Here is a 17,312-nt window from a genome sequence, read left to right on the forward strand (position 1 = left end):
TATTTTCACTATGTCTAGCATTGTCCGGTGTCAATATGGAAAACAAAATGTATCTTTGGCAACTGCGTAGCTACAAAACAGACAGCAAGCGGGGTAGGTGCTACCCAATGCCCAAAAAATCTACTTCAGTCTTAATCAAAGAGTCAGAATGAGAAGGACGATCATTCTCTAAACAAATTAATAAGCTTTCCAGGTGAATTTTCAAAACTGGACTGCTTGGAAAGCAGCAATTCTCTTTAATCTGTAATTTTGATTTTGACAGTTTCTACCCTGTGTACTACAGTTCTCACAAGCAAGTTACAAATTCTCTCTCCCAAGTTACTGTACCTTGACGTAGGCAACAATTTTAAGGGAGATAGTTGCAAGATAGAGGGAGTTCATTGCAAAATCCATCAGATTCCACCAGTCATGTACGTATTCATTGAATCCACCATCCCACATTTCCTTGATTTCTCCCCAGATAAAACCTGTAGAAAGAGAGTTCATTGTCATGACGAGGTATTACTTGCCATTAAAGCACTGTATATCTGATGTAATAAAAGACAATTCTAAATTAACAGTTTGGGAAAAATGTCTCATTCCTTCTGTCTTCTACAAAGTATAATACTGCTGATTATGAGACATTTTACAGCTTTGTGGGGAATGTAGTCTAGAGAGATATGAAAAAGACCCGGGTTTCCTATCCAGGGCTCCAGATATACACACAGGGAGACCACTTGAAATATATGTTACTTATAAGTAGTATGAGTGGATTGGCTCAGATTAAATTTGTTCTATGTGAATATTTAAGCAACTGTATTCGGTATAGTTTCTAATAGATTGTCTGCTCTCATAGAAACTATAAGTAATTCCTTACTCAGTTGGATAGTACTGATTTTTCCTGACTTTCTTTGCAGAACCTGCAACACTAGTACCAGCTTCTGCGTGCCAGTACATTTCCTCCCTGACCTGGAAATATCACACCAAAGAAGGAAGAAGTGAATTCATTCTCTATGCTCAGTCACTGTATTTATGCATCTTGGTGGACAAAAGGCCCATAGGGACTATTTGCGAAAAAAGGTAGGACTCAGCATGAAAAAGGGTACTGCAGCCTGGCATCGCGTCTCTCAGCAATGACTCACCTACCGTCAAATACGGCTATGGGTTGTGCGAGGTGAATACTTGTTCCCAAGGATACGGCCAGAGCCCATCATCTCAACTCTGAAATGCCTTCTGGTAATAATTTTTGGCACTTGCTAAGCTTCACTATACCTCCTTGCAGCTGGAGGGGTGAGGGGCAGCTTCTGAAGTTCATTACCAGACTGCTAAACTCACCTGGAACACAATTCTAATTTGAAGTAACTTCTGTGTCCTTTATTGTAGAACTGTTTAAGTATTTTTGAGAGCCTGAGTCCCATTAAAAAGCCAATAGCAGCTAAGCTCCTTCATGACCTAGGACCTGAAAGTTCAATCTGAAGAGCAGGTAAAGTTGAAATGAACTGCTGCAAACATCCAAATATCAATCTTAGCTGCCAGCCAGCAGGTCAACAGTCAGGCAAGTATAATGTCAAGGCCAATAAGGTAATTTTATTACAGCTGCTTCCAAATCTTTGCATGCACACAAAAATATAAAATAAAATAAATCAATGGAGAGGAGCCTGTTGAAGAACTCATACACTGTATTTATAGTGAGTTATCATTGCTGGTTACTATAGTTACAGCAATGCTGTGTGTGCCTGTTCTCTCTCTCCTTTTATAGTGGAAGATATTTCTTAAATAATAACCTTTAATCTGCTGAAACTGTTCTAATTTCTCCATTTAATAAACAGCCCCACAATATCCCTATTTATCTGAAACAAAGGAACTCAGAAGGAAAAGCAGACAGCTGTAAGAGGTGATTTTGAAAAGGTTTTTTTCAATGGATTATCCTTCTTTCATCTGCAAATCAATTTTGCTGATAATGCCTACCATTTTCCTCAGTTTTAACCATGAAGTTAAGGATAAAGTGAAAAGATCACCTAAGCTCAGAAAAGACATTTAACCTTCTCGGCTTATTCTGAAGTTTCTACCAACACATGCATTTCAATGCCATAAATCAGTTTAATAAGATAATGAGGCTTGAGTTACCATTTGTAAGTTGTGGTAGAGCTATGCAAGGAGCAAACTGCCCTGGGTCACGATGGAAAGTGATTTGTGAACATGCCTGCAACTCCTACTTTTCTTTCCTCATTTTCCATCAGCAATTTTTGGGTTGGCACAGGGAACAGCTAGGTTGGTTCAGCACAGAACCAGCCTGATCCAGAGCCACCACAGAAATGAGGATCTGGGACCCAGTGTTACCAGGAGAGGAGCCAGCAGGCACAGGAAAACAGAGGTAGACCCAGGAGAAGCATTGAGGAGCCGTAAGGAGAGCTCCAGAGACTGAGGTTTGAGAGAGGTGTCCTCACAAAGCATCAGTGTGGCTTCCCAGGCCACCAACCCCTACTAAAGAGTAGCAATTCACTGTTACCTGACTTCTGGGGTTTTGCGCTGAAATGACCTGGGCTGTACGGACAGAGCCTGGAGGAGAGCTGGAAAGGTGTGGAAACCATTGCCTGTGAGCAGGCCTCCTACTAACAAACCAGTGGTGCTATGTGCTAACGGCACAGCAAGGGAGATGGGAGCTTAATTAGAGGAGAGCTCATGTTTCTAGAGCTCATTTTGAAAGGACAAATACTCCTATCAAAAATATATCCAAATATGCTTCTCTGTTCTTCTCCCTCAGTGGCTCTATCCCATCCCATCTCACTACCTCACCCATACATCCTGCCCTGAGGAACACAGGCACCTCCTTTTCTTCACAGTTGTGGTTGTCCAAGCCAGGCCAGAATAAAAGCCTCATGTTTAACCTTCTGCTAACAAATACTCCCTCCTTCTCCTGCTTATATTAGAGCTCTCAATATTGATTTGGTCAGTGTTCATCAGCACAGAGGCATAAGGCAGAGTGAGATTTATCTTTCCTTTTCTGCCTTCCTGTAGGCTATTTGGAAGTCTGGGAGCCCAGGAACACACAGGCGTGGTACCTGCACACCGGCTCCGGGAGCAGATGGGTGAGAAGGCGAAGGAAGGGGCAGGCTCTGGGCACTGCCTCCTGCCATCTACCAGCCAGCAGAACTAAGCCAGCATGAGAAGTGACGCTATTTGTTACTAGCATGACCCAGAAGCTAATTCCTAACCCGTTCCTCACACAGAGCATGGGGGAAGCAGGGAGAGAGCTGTGTCTGCTGCAGTTTACTCAGGGTCATGTCTAAAGGCATGTCAGATGGCAACATGAACAGCAGAAAAGCTCTAGGCCAACAGGATCTGTTGTTCCAGAAGGAGCCCAGCTGTTTTATGCAGTTACTGAAGCTGGCTGCCAAATCTCTTTACATGCTGATGATGCTGAGATCAGGAATGAGTCTCCATGCAGTTGCCATGGGTGCGAGTCAGGCGACTGTGGCTCAGGCATTTCTGTGTTTCTGATTTACCTAGAACCCAGGGCAGGATCATCCACTCCACGATGGTGGGAGGCGGTCCCTGCATGTGAAGGTCAGTCCTGACGATGTGCTGCGACGCCAGCAGTAGCATGAAGAGGAAGGTTAGGTAAGAGCCAGTGTGGCAGATAAACTTTATAAATGGCTTTTTAATGAACAGTCCCAGCCTGCTCTTCGGTGCAATCAGATATGCCACGGATAGCACAGGAAATAGCAGTCCAATGGTGACACAGGTCAAGAGTTTTACTGCCCAGTGTTTCCGCCTCCATCCTGGAAAACCATCATACCAAAGTGTTGCTAGTAGCTGCTGGCAGTTTGGCTGAGCAACAAACTGAGGAGGAAAAAAAAGATTATTACTGACTGGTACTTCATGTGCACTGCCCCTCACACATGTGTTAGAGCCCACATATTAAGTTTGGGGCTGGCTATGGGGTGGAAAAGCGTATTTTGGAGACAGGGAAGAAAGGAGGGAGATTTCGCTCTTATTTTCTACATAGCTTTTAAGATTTCTTCTATGAGGTCTTTTCTATTTGAAGCATCCTTATGCAGATCAGTCACTCACCACACATGAAGCCTTGTGCAAAAGTGATACAACAGAAATTACTACGAGCTTTTTCTCTTCCCATGTGTTTCTGTTTCAGCACGTTTCTTTTCAGAATGTTTTAGGTTTCAACTGTCTCAAACAAATCACTGTCAGCATCTTTAAGAAGTGACTAAAAGATGAGACGGGAGGGAAAAGGTGTAAAGCTCTGTGTGTGTGTGTGTGAGAGAGAGAGAGGGAGAGAGAATGCCTCCAGAAGTGTGTGGGGTGCTGCACGTGGTTTTGTGCAAGGAGACCAGCATATGTGTGTGTGGGATGGGCTGGGCATGAGACAGCACACAGTAATGTAAAGTTCAGCCAGGTGACATCTGTTGGGAAGCAGGACAGCACATTTGTAAACGCGCCTTGCTATTAAGGAAGAGAGCAGTTGTAAAATGTAAGAGATTAAGCAGAGGCAAAAAGAAACCTTTGATCACAGTACCAAAAGTGACACTTGAAAGTTTACTTTCACTCTGTAAAAAATAGCGTTATGATGGTGATTTATTGCATTTCAGTGACTCCATACCAGACATGCTCAGGTTGCAACTACTTCAGACTGTTTTAATACCTAACAGCCCTTGGAATTTCACACTCAAGCCAAAATATTTCTGGTCTATGCCAGAAGACTTTATGTTCCTGATTATACCTGGACAGCCCCATGGTTTTCAAAACTTTTTAGACCCATAGCTAATTAGAGATGTCTGCAAGACCAAGACAACTGTGTTTTTCTTTACGTATTTGATTTCTGATCCATCTTAATGAGGTTATACTTCTGATCTGATTCAGATTTCTCACTGGGCTCTGCAAGTTCAAAAGAAAATCTCAGCTATTGTTCAGAGGTTGCCCGTTATACTTGTTTTGCTGTAATTAAATCAGAAAACTGTCCTAACATGGATGCAGTTATCGATAAACACGCTCCTGTGACAATATAACTACATCTATGATCGGACAGCTCTATCAGAAAGAATCACGCTTCCAATGGACACAAAAGTACTAGCAGCATTTATAAAGGAGAACAGACCTCTCTTATAAAGCAGACAAAGCGGTGAGTAACCTGAAGATGCCAGTCCTGTTTATTACACTGGGCTTGTCTGTATTTAAAAGGGATGTCTGGGAGGGATGTATTGCTACCAGGCTCTTCTTCACCCTCAGGGATGATTTTATCAGGCGAAGCACTCTTTCACCACTACAATTTAAACCAGCTCTTGGAAGGACTATGCCATGGTAGCAAAAGCTACCATGTCATAGTCTTACTGTTTTGCCACCCCAAATTGGTATGATTTTCCACCCTGGCAGAAGCCCGTGTGTAGACAGTACTGCACTTGGTGTAGACATGGCCTGGGCTAATACTGAATCAGCGACCACAGGTGCATTTATGAGACAGTTACAAGGCTCTTCTCATCATATCTAAAGATACCTCGGACTCCCCGTAGGCCTTAGTCACCAGGAGATTGGATTCACTGTGAAAGAGACAATTTCTTAATAAAAGCTTTAGCATGCAGCCATATCTTTTAAATATCCGTTCACCGCCAAAACTGCCCAATATTGAGAGGACTTTTCATGGGCAGTTCTCAGAGTGCTCTAGACAAGCAGAGAACTATCACTGCCATGTTCAAAATTACTAAACCAAGGTCAAGTGAAAGAAAAATCAGTTGCTTAGTCTGATAAAGTCATTCATTTCTGTAGGTATTTTTAGGTTTTATGTATGTATTTTATATGCTATAACAGGCTGTTTATACCAGAATCAGACCATTTTTGGACTGGGTAGTTCAAATATATGGACTGACCAAAATTAGTATTGAAAATAAGATCTCCAAGAGGAATATCTGGTATTTATGAAGCTGGATGTTTGTGTTATTACTGTAATAAACATGACTAGCCCAGAGGGCATCAGAAAAGAAAATCGGAAACTCATTTGTTTTGGAATTAGCCTACACATGCATGCAGGAGCTGAACAACAGTTGATGTGGTGATGATCTCCAGAAGAAGCCAAGACCTGTTGCCTGTAACAATCAGAAAAAGTTACTGTAAAATTCCAAGTCTGGGGACTGTGATGAAAGAAACAATTCTACAGAAACTGAAAAAACATCAAGCATCGATTGTCGTTTGGTTGGTTGGTTTCTAATCTATGATTTCAGAAGGGTCAGTGCGTTATGTCTAAAAGCTAGAAGAAATGGAAGGTTACACTGCTACATTTTCTCATTTAAGATCACAAACAGGAGCTGTGACCAGATGTGTTCTGCAGTAATTTACATGGTAATAGATGCTGCTGATTCTCAGAGATGAGGTACCACATTGTTGTTGGGTTTTTTTTGAAGGGGAAAATGTATAAACACATTTTCTCTTTATCACATATGATAGAAAGCTCAAAGGGGAGAAAAAAACTGTTTTTCCCTTGAGTCAAAGTCAGAGTCATTTGAGAAATCAAATGACTGTATGTTCCTCTGGTTGCTGTGCAACTTAGAAGTGCCTCTTCTCTGCCTAATAGCTCATTTCTAAAATCTGCTTTCTGTGTTGTATCTGATGTTAGTTCTTCAAATGGACATAAATTCACACATCATGAAAGAGCAGCTTTAAAGACCAGCTTGGCAAAAGGGAATGGAAATGGAAAAAGCCATTAAATTTTCCAATCAAGCCCATCCCAACCTCACTGAAAATGGCCTAAGGGAAATTTAAGTACATCACAGAAAGAAACTCTCCCTAATGTCACAGACCATCAAATGCTGTCTTTATTAAAGGTAAGGCTAAGCACTTATCAGTATAGGCTTTTACTAATTTGTATTAGTCCAACTTATTAATTACAGATTTAAAATTAGTAAATACTGCAGCTTAGATCTCAGGTAGTGCAAGGACTACAGCTGGCTGAAAAACAAAATTTCCAGTGTGCAGAAACACTGGAATTCTGAATTATAACAAAGTCACCTAAGCCCTTGGTGTGCTGCCTAAAGAACCAATTGCTGTTCTGTAACTTTGTGTTAACTTGAAAGAATACAGAAACTAGCCATTTCCCTAAGTAGTCCTGTGAATGTCGGCCTCATCTTTGCTTCAAGGTGCTGCTACCTAGACTAAACCATCAAATTCATTGACTAGACTAAACCACTGAATGCTCAACTCATTAAAGATGATCTAGGATTCATACTGCTAAAGCAATGCACATAAAATACAGAACCATGAAAAAGCTCAGCTTTAGCCCTTTTAGTTCTGAAGTAGCCTGAAACTGTAATAATATAGTGGAACTTAAGTTATCATACATAATTTCAAATTTCTTCATAAAGTTAAAGAAATAATCTTATTTCTACTTTGCAAATAAATAGAACTGAGATCTGGAAAAGCAAGTTGACTTCTCCAACAGTACTTATGCCTAGGCCTTTCCTGAGTACAAATTCAATTTCCACATAACTAGGGTCCCAAATATATTTTTTCACCTTTTTGCAAAGCCTTTAATTTGCCATAGATGGAAGCAGCACATGTGTATATCATAGTCTTTTATCATTTCACATGAACATGCTGTATACGACAGGATTTGGTATCAGTTAAAGTTTCTGCACAAAGAAAAGGAGAGATTGTAATCATTTAAAAAACTGCATATTGTCCCAGTTTTGTAGATGGTCCAGAATCGGAGGCAGATATACTGTCCCGTGATGGAGAATGTTCTGACAGCTGCATTAATGAAAAGAAATGCTTCCAAAAGGTGGCATTTATACTAAATTCAGCTAATGTATGAACTAAATATTCAATACTATGCAGCCTGTGGTAGTGCTGGCATAACATTGTCCAGGATTGTCCCTTCTTGTAGACTGTAGATGCATTTCTAGGGGAGGTAATCCAAAGAGCAAGCTCCTTCCCCACTACTTGTTGAGCAGAACCTGTCCCTATCTGAAGATGCATTTCACTTAATGACTAGGAGATAAGATGCAACTCAGAGTACCTTCTTGTGAGGACAGTGCCACTATGGGCAAGCAGCTTAGTCTCCTGGCTTCTGAAAACGGGGATAAGTACCTTTGCCTTTCCAAGAAGTGAGATCAGCAACTTCAGTCACAGTTGGGAAGCACTTTGAGGGTAGAGACTACTGCAATACAGTGTCTTTTATGTTCTCTCTTTCTTCTTTCAGTCTTGCCAGGGTCTTTGTGTAACATTTGGCTTGCAGCTGGATTGTGCTATTAGAGAATTTCATTTTCAATGTTCATCATACTCATTGTCACCTGATCCTTTACCAAGGGGAAAACTTTTAAGCAAAAAAAGCAGCTGCTGGATGGAGTGTCTTTTTCTTAATATCTGATCTTTACTGATATTTTTATGTCACCTAAATTCTACTTCTCGGGAATTAAATGCTTTCTGCATGCTGTGCCATTAATATAAATATCAAACACAGAAATTATGTTCCACCCCCCCTCCCCTTATCTCTGGGGAAATCCCTTATCTCTCACAGTCATAAGTAATTTAGGATCGGACACAGATGGGCTGAGATGTGAATGCCTCCGGGAGCAACTGAAATAGCTCCCTGATAGACATCACAGAGGCTGAGCACAGTATCTCTCTGCGTTTATTCTGATTATCGTGACGGCTGCCAACAGGCTCTTCTGTTTGGAGTTTGTTGGAGTTCTTTTCTGTACTCTTGCTGCGGATGGTGATAGTGAATGCTCTTCATAGATGAATAAGCACTAATTTGTAACTGCAGAGCCCTGTGTTAATAAGCAGGACCGAATTCTTCTATCAGTCAGCTACATCAGCTCCCAATGAGGTTACCACTGAGAGCCAAATGTGACATGGGAGCCATGAAATTAACTTTAGTTCCCCTGTCTGACACTCATTTCAATACGTTAGACCTCACCAACAGCACTGTATCCCACAGCATCTAAAACACGGCAGCTGAATACCTGCAAGGTTACTGTGTTTGGGGGTATTATTATATGCTGCTGCCTTCTACAGTTAAAGCTATTTTGGCTTTGGAAGGCAGATTTTCACATGAACTGCTCTCTCTGGCAGATTGAAGGGAGATGTCTCTGAAGACACAGGCAGGGCTGGGAGCAGCAGGTCTATGCCCCTCATCATCCCTCGCTAGCAGGGGTGACCTACCCAGGCACAGAAGTACCTACCCAGGCACAGAAGTACCTACCCTACAACTGCAGATGGACAGGGGAGAGCACAGCCTTTCGTACTTGAATTTTCATTATCAATTGGCTAGAATTTCTTTCCTCCCATGAACATACAGGAAACTCCTACACTGTCAGTCCTACCACAGGCGTGGGTTTATCAATCAATGCCAAATCTTAATGTCTTAACCCACAAAGCTTAATACACGCTGTCCAATAGCCCAAACATGCTGTAACACTTGGCACAATGTCAGCAGGCACGAGTCACACTGTGCAATGAAGTGATCCTCTTTACTCTAACTTCACCTTCAGGAACATGAAATGGCATGCAAAGAAATGAACTTTTAAAATCCACCTTCTTCCTGCACTCAAAAATTCTGCAGATGCTCCTGCTAAGAACCGAGCAGCACAATGCGCTCCCAGTGCAACCAACAAACCACGCTGCCTCCATTTTGTACCACGGACGGGATCTTCTGAGGAAGAAAAGAAATGCAGTTGTTGTATCAGTTTGATTGCTCTTAAAGGAAATTCCAGTGGGCAATACTCAAAGAGCTACATTTCTAAATTAGCCCAAGACAGAAGAGAGAAACTATCTGTGGCCTAATTTGATGTCTGCTGCAGAGAGCCAGTAAGCCCTATGAGACCAGATATTCTACATAAGAAATACCAGCCTCCTCAAGTTTGCAGTGTTGCAAACAGTGAGATGAATAAGAAAATCCTCTTTTGTAGCACATTTCTTTTTAAAGTTCAACCTTGTTAATGACTGCAAAGTTATTTACATTCTGCTGCTGAAGTGTGAGCTGCAGAGGGTAAACACCTAATGGTTGTTCATCCTGTTAATTAAGTACTTTCTGCAACAGGAAAAGAAGGAAGAAATGAGACAATGAAGTTGGAGGGGAGGCTGTGTAACTTGGGGAAAAGGGACTACAACTCAAAACATTCCTCATCAGGCACTTCCAAGAGATAATACCTTTTTCTCAGGAAAATATAGCATTAATATCCTATCAAAACCACAGCTGCTACTCACTTGCCTGTTACTACTAACAGGAAAGCACCAATGCAAATCCAAACACAGTCATTCCTGCCATTAAGAACATCACTAGCTGAGCTGGAAGAGTCCTTCAAGAAAACCAGGTGCTACCCAAATTACTCAGTCCCTCTGCTGGTGAATTAAAAAAACTCCAGATCCTCCACAGATGAACATATGGCTTCAAATGATACTGAATTTTGTCTAATCTGTTCTTAAAGTATTTTAAGTGATGATGACACATGAATCTTAACTAAAGGTCTCCTATCCATAACGCATCCCTTCATGGTAGCAGACATTAACTTAGCTTAAGCAGTAGCAATTGGAAGTTCACTAGTGATGTGAATGCTGGCAAAAGGCAAGACTGAATAACCTCTAAAAGCCTGCTACAATTCCATCAAAATTCATAGTTTTCACAAATTCATGTTGGATTGGTTTAAATATTCAAATAAATGAGGTCCTGCATATTCTATGACAAAGGTAGAAGCTTGCAAATCCTGGGTACCTATGCATGGAAGAAGCAATTAACAAAGTATTTAAGCTTGAAATAAAATCCATCTCTACTCAAAGCACTTAAACGTGTGTTTAGCCATAGGTTTGTATTTATGGCCTGTGACAGCAGGATTTAAGCACAGGCATAAATCCTGCATTGAATAAAGGCAAGCTGCTGAATGGTTCTTCTGGAGGCCAACCTCTGTTAGCAAACACCCCATGAGAACACGGTTCATCCAAGTCAGACCCTGAGCAAGAGTCCAGACGTAAGCAAAACTTTTCAGCATTTATTTCAGCAGACAGAAGACTACAGCTGATAAATAAATTCCTGTAGGAAGTATTTCAGCAAACATTCCAGGATACAGTTCTGTTTAACTGGGTTTCCAAAGGCAGAGTGCTGCAGTACAAGCAAGTGCTGAATATGAGCGACATACCTAAGAAAGACAGTCAGTTAATTCACAACACACTAACTAGTTTCCAGGAGCTGAACAGGGGATATTGAACACATTCTACAGAAGCACTGAAAAAAACCACTCAGCTTAAAAACTGTTTAGAGACAAATTTTGCAGAGTTTCCTAAGTTCTCTTGCAGGCAGCACTTCAAGAGTTACAGTTCTTGCAAATGAATACCAGGAGCTCTCAGAGGCTTTAGCTGAAGTGGAGAAGGTAATGACTTTTAAGTAAAAGGCTGGGTTTATTCTCCCTAGTGAATTTCTAACATTTACATTAAATAAGTGATAAGTAAAGCAAACATGAGAATTTAAAAAGTCATTCACAAGTATTTTTAAATACATACCTACTTTACCCTATTAGTGCTAACAAAAAGTTCTAAAAATATTTTTCATTTGCTTCCTTTCTGACCTGAGAAATACCTATGCTGAAACTACTTAATCTTGGTTTCTTTTTTCTTTCTACCTTACCTTATCCTGAATGAGTAAATTTACTCCAATATCCAGGAAAGAACAGACCAGCATACTATAAACACTTCTCACATTCTTGTAACATCACCGTTGTAGGGTGAGGAGGACATATTCTTTGCTGAAGGATGTTTACTCAGCCAGCTAGGGTTCGTAGAGAAAGAATGAGAACACAAAAACTGTAGTCACAGCTTTTAAATGCCATTCTGCACAAGATCTCAGTTTGAGGGGATTATGATTAACCCATCTATCCATCTCACTTTTCTTGGAGTGAAGAACTATGAGGTAACTGTGTTCTCAATCATGAGACACCTAAATGGCTTGTCTGGGTGATGATGGATCTGATGTATACATAAGAGGTGTAAGGGGAGTGAAATCTCAGTTCTTTTCTCTATAGAGTTTCGTAACACATCAGTAAGCCAGAGAAGTAAAGCTGAAATTCACAGAAATCAGATAAATAACAATGACCACTTCTATGTCCAAAAGGGAGAATCCATAGCAAGATTTTTTTCCATGGAGTTTATTATTTCAGGGTTTCGTTCAAAGTGAAGTATGAAATGACATGATATACTCTTCACGACTGACGTAAAGCCGATTCTGAAAGGCACTCTAGACCTTCAGACGCGGTAAGACTGAAAACTTGGCTTATACGATATACAAGGCGTCACTTCTCCTTTCCAGTTTCTGTTGTCTATAGAAAGCAAATCAATCATGTCCTTTACTTTAACTTTGCCTTCCCAAGCCTCTTCTCTTGCTGGGAAGAAGACTGATGGGATACATGAAGTCAAGGGAACTGACGAACTCAGTAAATCATTCTTGAATGTTCTTAAAACAGTGGCAATCCCTTTAGCTTTCAACATATTTCCTGTCTTTGTCCAAGAGATCATTTAAGTCAGAGGCACGAGGCACCAAAAATGACTTAAAGAATGATCCAGGCATTTACTGCCTGCTACACATTACACTAACACAAGCAGAGTCCTTGTCCTTGACTGACATACCGGTCTTATGTTGTTTTTTCAAATTGGTGCATGACAAGATTAGTCAGAGATGATTTTGCTGTCAAAAGATAGTCTTCTGCAGTTCTGTTCTGTGACAGCTGCAATATGTGGCTAACCTTCATCAAGTTAGAACATTTTAGCATTACGTGAATAATATACCAAATAATACTGTTTCCTCAAATAAACATCCAAATCCACTTTGTCAAACTGATGAACCACCAGTTCTCTATTTCTTCTTCTTCAAAGTTTGGAGAGAAGTTACGCTTAAATGCCACTCGTCCTCATTTTTGTAACACAATGCAGCTGTACGGGTTAAATTTCCCTGCTAATTTCCAAAAACTGAACAAATAGATCTGGCAACTGCACAAACCCATAGAGTAGGGGCTCCAAGATACGAACCCCCCACCCCGCTGCCCCACTGGAGATGGGCAGGAAAGACTGTTTTAAGGGCGCAAACGCAGATAAGTCTCTCCACCTGCCACCCCAAAGTCCCACCGCTGAGACTGTTGGTAACAGCTCAGTTAGTATCACATGCATGGAAGATTTTGTAATGTGGTCATCTGCCTGCTGGGATTGAGTCTGAGGAAAACACAGGTTCATTTAGCACAGGCCACTGTTCACACATCAGATGGTAACTTTGCTGCATACAATGGTGAATGAATGCTGATGGAAAATGAAAGGTGACATTTGGATATACAGTGCTTTTGAAATCCCTAAACTTACATTCAGGTTTGTGGTGTAGGACAGATCTGGACGTAGCGTAATTGCACCATCCTCACCATCTAATACCCTAAGGGATATGGTTATTCCAGGTCACTAGAAAGGGAGAAAGCTTCCACGAGGAGCAGCTCTCCTTCCCCCCCGTCTTGTCCTAGTAAAGCTCTTTTCATGACATGGTATGATTTCATTCTAGAAACCTGAAAGTAAAAGCCTGTTTATTAATCTTTTGAGCTGCGCTAGCTTTTTATTGTGCCTTTAAAGAGCACAATACAAATATTCAGCCCTGTATCATTATACCTCCAGGCAATGTTGCAAGAAAACAGACAAAACCACAGGAGAATAACTTAGCACTGCCTGCAAGCAAAGAAAGATCTGTGGCTATCCATCCAGACACCTGAACGGCTTTCCAAACAGGTAAACAAGGTACAGTAGATGAGCTTTGATTTTCACAGACCTCACGCTTCATTTTTCATGCATCTCTGGTATTTTTAAAAGCTCTTTTTATACACTAAGTGAAGTGCCCTTAGAAATTCGCCAGGTTTATGCATACTCCCTGGAGAATGATGCTGTGCTGCTAACTGCAGCCACACAGTTGACTAGAGTCAAGATACAGCTGAAAAATATGTGGCATGGCAGGAATGATTATTCATTCACTCCAGTACTGTATCTCAGGAGGTACTTGTCTATCTATGTAAATATCTTGGAAAAAAAAGAACTAAAACTTTCGAAGCTTCATCCTGAAAACAGCAAAGAACACCATTTTTAAATTAGAAAAGCAAACAATTCTACTGCTCTCCTTTCCTGTCATTGATTTTGAGTACAGTGAGTAAGAGAGACTAAGGTTAGGGTTTCTGAGAGGGAATTTCATGCACTCCTTTGATCTAATTCCGTGAAATTGCTAAGCAATATAGTCATAGGTAAAATACATTTTTCCTGAGTGCCTTGCATTGTGTGCACTTCTTACAGACATATAAACTAAACCTGCACTGTCATCTGCAACTACCAGTACCAGAAAAATGCAAAGCACTAAAAACCCACTACTGTGGTGTTTCACTTCATTTTGAAGATGTGAATGACCTGTGATGGAGAGCAGGAAAGCAGGAACAGGCTGAATGTATATTGCTATTCTTGTGGCTTAGCAGAATGTTATATACAAGGAGAAATCTGCCCTTTTAGACCTGATTCATTGCTATACTATGGTTGCTTTACATTATTTTGGCAGTGTAAACAAACCTTAAAGGTCCTAAAAATTGTATTTGCATTCAGCCTATGCTCTGATTCTCCAATACAGCAATGGTACACTATACGTACAACTGTGCTTTACATGACTGGCAGGATCCTAAGAAATGACTTTTCCCCATCTTTTCTTAGAAATGCAAACAAATTAACAAACACAGAGCTTATTTGGTGCCAGAACAGCATAGTGAAGATTGATCCCCAACAGCTGAGCTCTGCCTTTTCTTATTAAGTCTTCGGCACTTTTCTCCTTCCAAAATTAGTCATGAATAAAAGAATTGAAAAATAATAATATGAAGACAAACACCACATACTACAGAACATTTATGAAAACCTTCTTGTCTCTCAGACCACGAATTCCCGTGATCCTACAAAAATAATTTATTTCGAAAGTGGACTGAGAAAACTGATGTGTCTGTGCTGGATCTATCTCATCATGTTTCTCAGTGTACTAGAGCTGTCCTCATTTTTTTCCTAATACTTTGTGACTGCCATGCAAACGGCGATTGCAACTGTTAAATCCTTCCTATCGTCTAAAGAAATGATCAGGGCCCTTTTGTAATTTGAAACTGAGGATGCAACCATTCTACACTTAAGATGAGATCGAGAGGGAGCTTGTGAACATTGCACAGCACCATTTTAACATTTACTACCATAAAATATACTACAAAGCTACCTTAGGGCACATTTTAATCTTTCCCGTATAACTGAAATTTTTCCTTCTGTGTAAACAGTAATTTACCTTCCAGGATATACGGGCTTATTAAAAACAAACATGAAAAGCAAAAAATTTCTTCTCCATTGTTTTGGCCCTCATCCAAAGGAAAAAGATCTTCACCATGAGTGACACATTTGTCAGTTTATAAAATACTTAACACATGTAATGTTTGGGAGAAATCAAAACTTGTACCTCCCAGGCTTTTTTGTTAAAATAAAAAAAAAAAAAAAAAAGAATGGCAGATTTTTCTACCCTTGTAATGACTGAACTGAACTGGTTCCCCTTGCTAATCCAGCCCTCATCCAGCTTGCTCACTGTGATGACTGAGGCACTCAGGCCAGATCAAGAGATGAAATTGCGTATACCATGAGTATGTTTACTGGATTCAGTGCAGGGAACAGGGATTTGTGTCGATGGCAGGGCAGATTGCTAATTGTTTGCTAAAACTTAACGTACAAGATTGGATTTTTCTCCAGTAGCTAGGTGCCAAAAGACACAGCTAATTCTACAGTGGAATTTCAAAATGCCTCAGCAAGGTAAATGTCTAATCTCCAATAGGATTTAGACACATAACCAGATTATACTCTGTTTAAAAATGTATTGCCTACTTACCTGCATATTTAGCAGCCTAACTAGCTTTAAAAAGCTTTCCTCCAAGGGCCCGGTTTGGAGCAAGAACTGCCCATAGATGTCTAGCTTTTCCCATTGGGATTTTTTTCAGTCCTGTATGTTCACTGCCGGAGATCATCAACCTGCCCTAGAAATTTGAATGCTGTTGCTTTTCTGTACCTGGAACAAACCAGCACCTACTCTTCAGTATGGGGGTTCAATGGCGGGGCGGGAAAAGGCATGGTGGGTTCATCTGAAATGCCTTGGAGAGAAGAACACTGAATAATGTGTCTGGTGAAGAGTACTCTTGAATTCCCAGATCACCTACGCTGGTACAAAGAAAAGGTAACTTTAAGATCTACTCCCTACCCAAAACACACAGTAATGCACCTCCATCCAAAGGCAAGGATCTCTTTACCAATTCCCTCTTAACAACTTCTCTAGAAAGAATCTTGAATGTATCTGTCTGATTAAGCTGAAATGGAATCATTTCATATTTGGGGGGAAATTCTGAGGTTTATTTCACTCAAAAAGAAAAAACTGAAGGGAATTTGTCTAGCAATTAGTCCAAAATCGATGTGAGATTATGCATTCTTTATCCTAAACATCAAGAACTAACAACTGCGGTAACAATTTACAGCCCCAGAAAATAACTAAGGTCCACTTTGGATTTTCCTCTTAGGCTACTAGAGATTTGACTTGTAACTTTGTCAACATTAAGATATAAGAAGTTTCTCCATCCAATCCAATCCAATCCAATCCCATATAACATTAAGTCATAAAAAGCTTCATCAGAACAAAAAGATCTACTTTTAAAAAGTCTGCTGTTTCTCTCTGCAGAAGTGTCCTTCACAAAACCAAACTTGTTTCTAATTTCCTTCCTGTCCCCCACAAAAATTCTCTCAGTCTGATACTCTTCAATCATGATTAAAAAGCATTTCTGAGTGTTTCCCTGACAAATGTTCCTACTCATTTTTTTCAGAAGCTGGCAATGACGTTTGTATATTGCTTGGTGTTTTGTATTGGACTAATTATCATGATAAGAAAGCCACTGCAATATTTTGTCGGATATAAACACCATCCTGCAGGATGCATCAGGTATTTGTGGATAACCAGGTAGGATGAGGGGGTTCAGTAGTGCTGATTTCCCAAACCCATTCAGTTGGTCCCTGCCCACCAGTATTCCACCTGGAAACAGGACTGATTTCAGCTGGCAACTCAGAGCGTATTTGCTATCAGTTATATGCTGGAACTGTCATGAATATGTCACAAAACATGGAATTTGTCCATATGCTTGGAAATCAGTCAAATATGCCTAAAAAAAGAGATAAAAACTGTCAAGCAAGCAAACAAAAATTAAAAATTTGTTACTTTAAAATAAAAGAGCTTCAAGACTATTCACTATATTTCAAATATCGTGAATTCCTTCGGA

The 17,312-nt window shown here is 40.4% G+C and overlaps 1 protein-coding gene across 1 annotated transcript in view; it reads right to left on the bottom strand.

Annotated features, from left to right (window-relative positions):
* Window positions 1-17,312, bottom strand: part of TRPC5 (transient receptor potential cation channel subfamily C member 5) — a 94,238-nt gene that overhangs the window by 26,773 nt on the left and 50,153 nt on the right. Inside the window, exons 4-5 of the mRNA XM_054839937.1 lie at window positions 3,486-3,822; window positions 328-467 (exon numbers count right to left, since the gene is read on the bottom strand). Of these exons, the coding sequence (XP_054695912.1) occupies window positions 328-467; window positions 3,486-3,822 (477 nt within the window). The remainder of the gene's footprint in view (window positions 1-327; window positions 468-3,485; window positions 3,823-17,312) is intronic.

This window comes from Grus americana, chromosome 12, assembly GCF_028858705.1.
Source record: "Grus americana isolate bGruAme1 chromosome 12, bGruAme1.mat, whole genome shotgun sequence".
NCBI lineage: Eukaryota > Metazoa > Chordata > Aves > Gruiformes > Gruidae > Grus > Grus americana.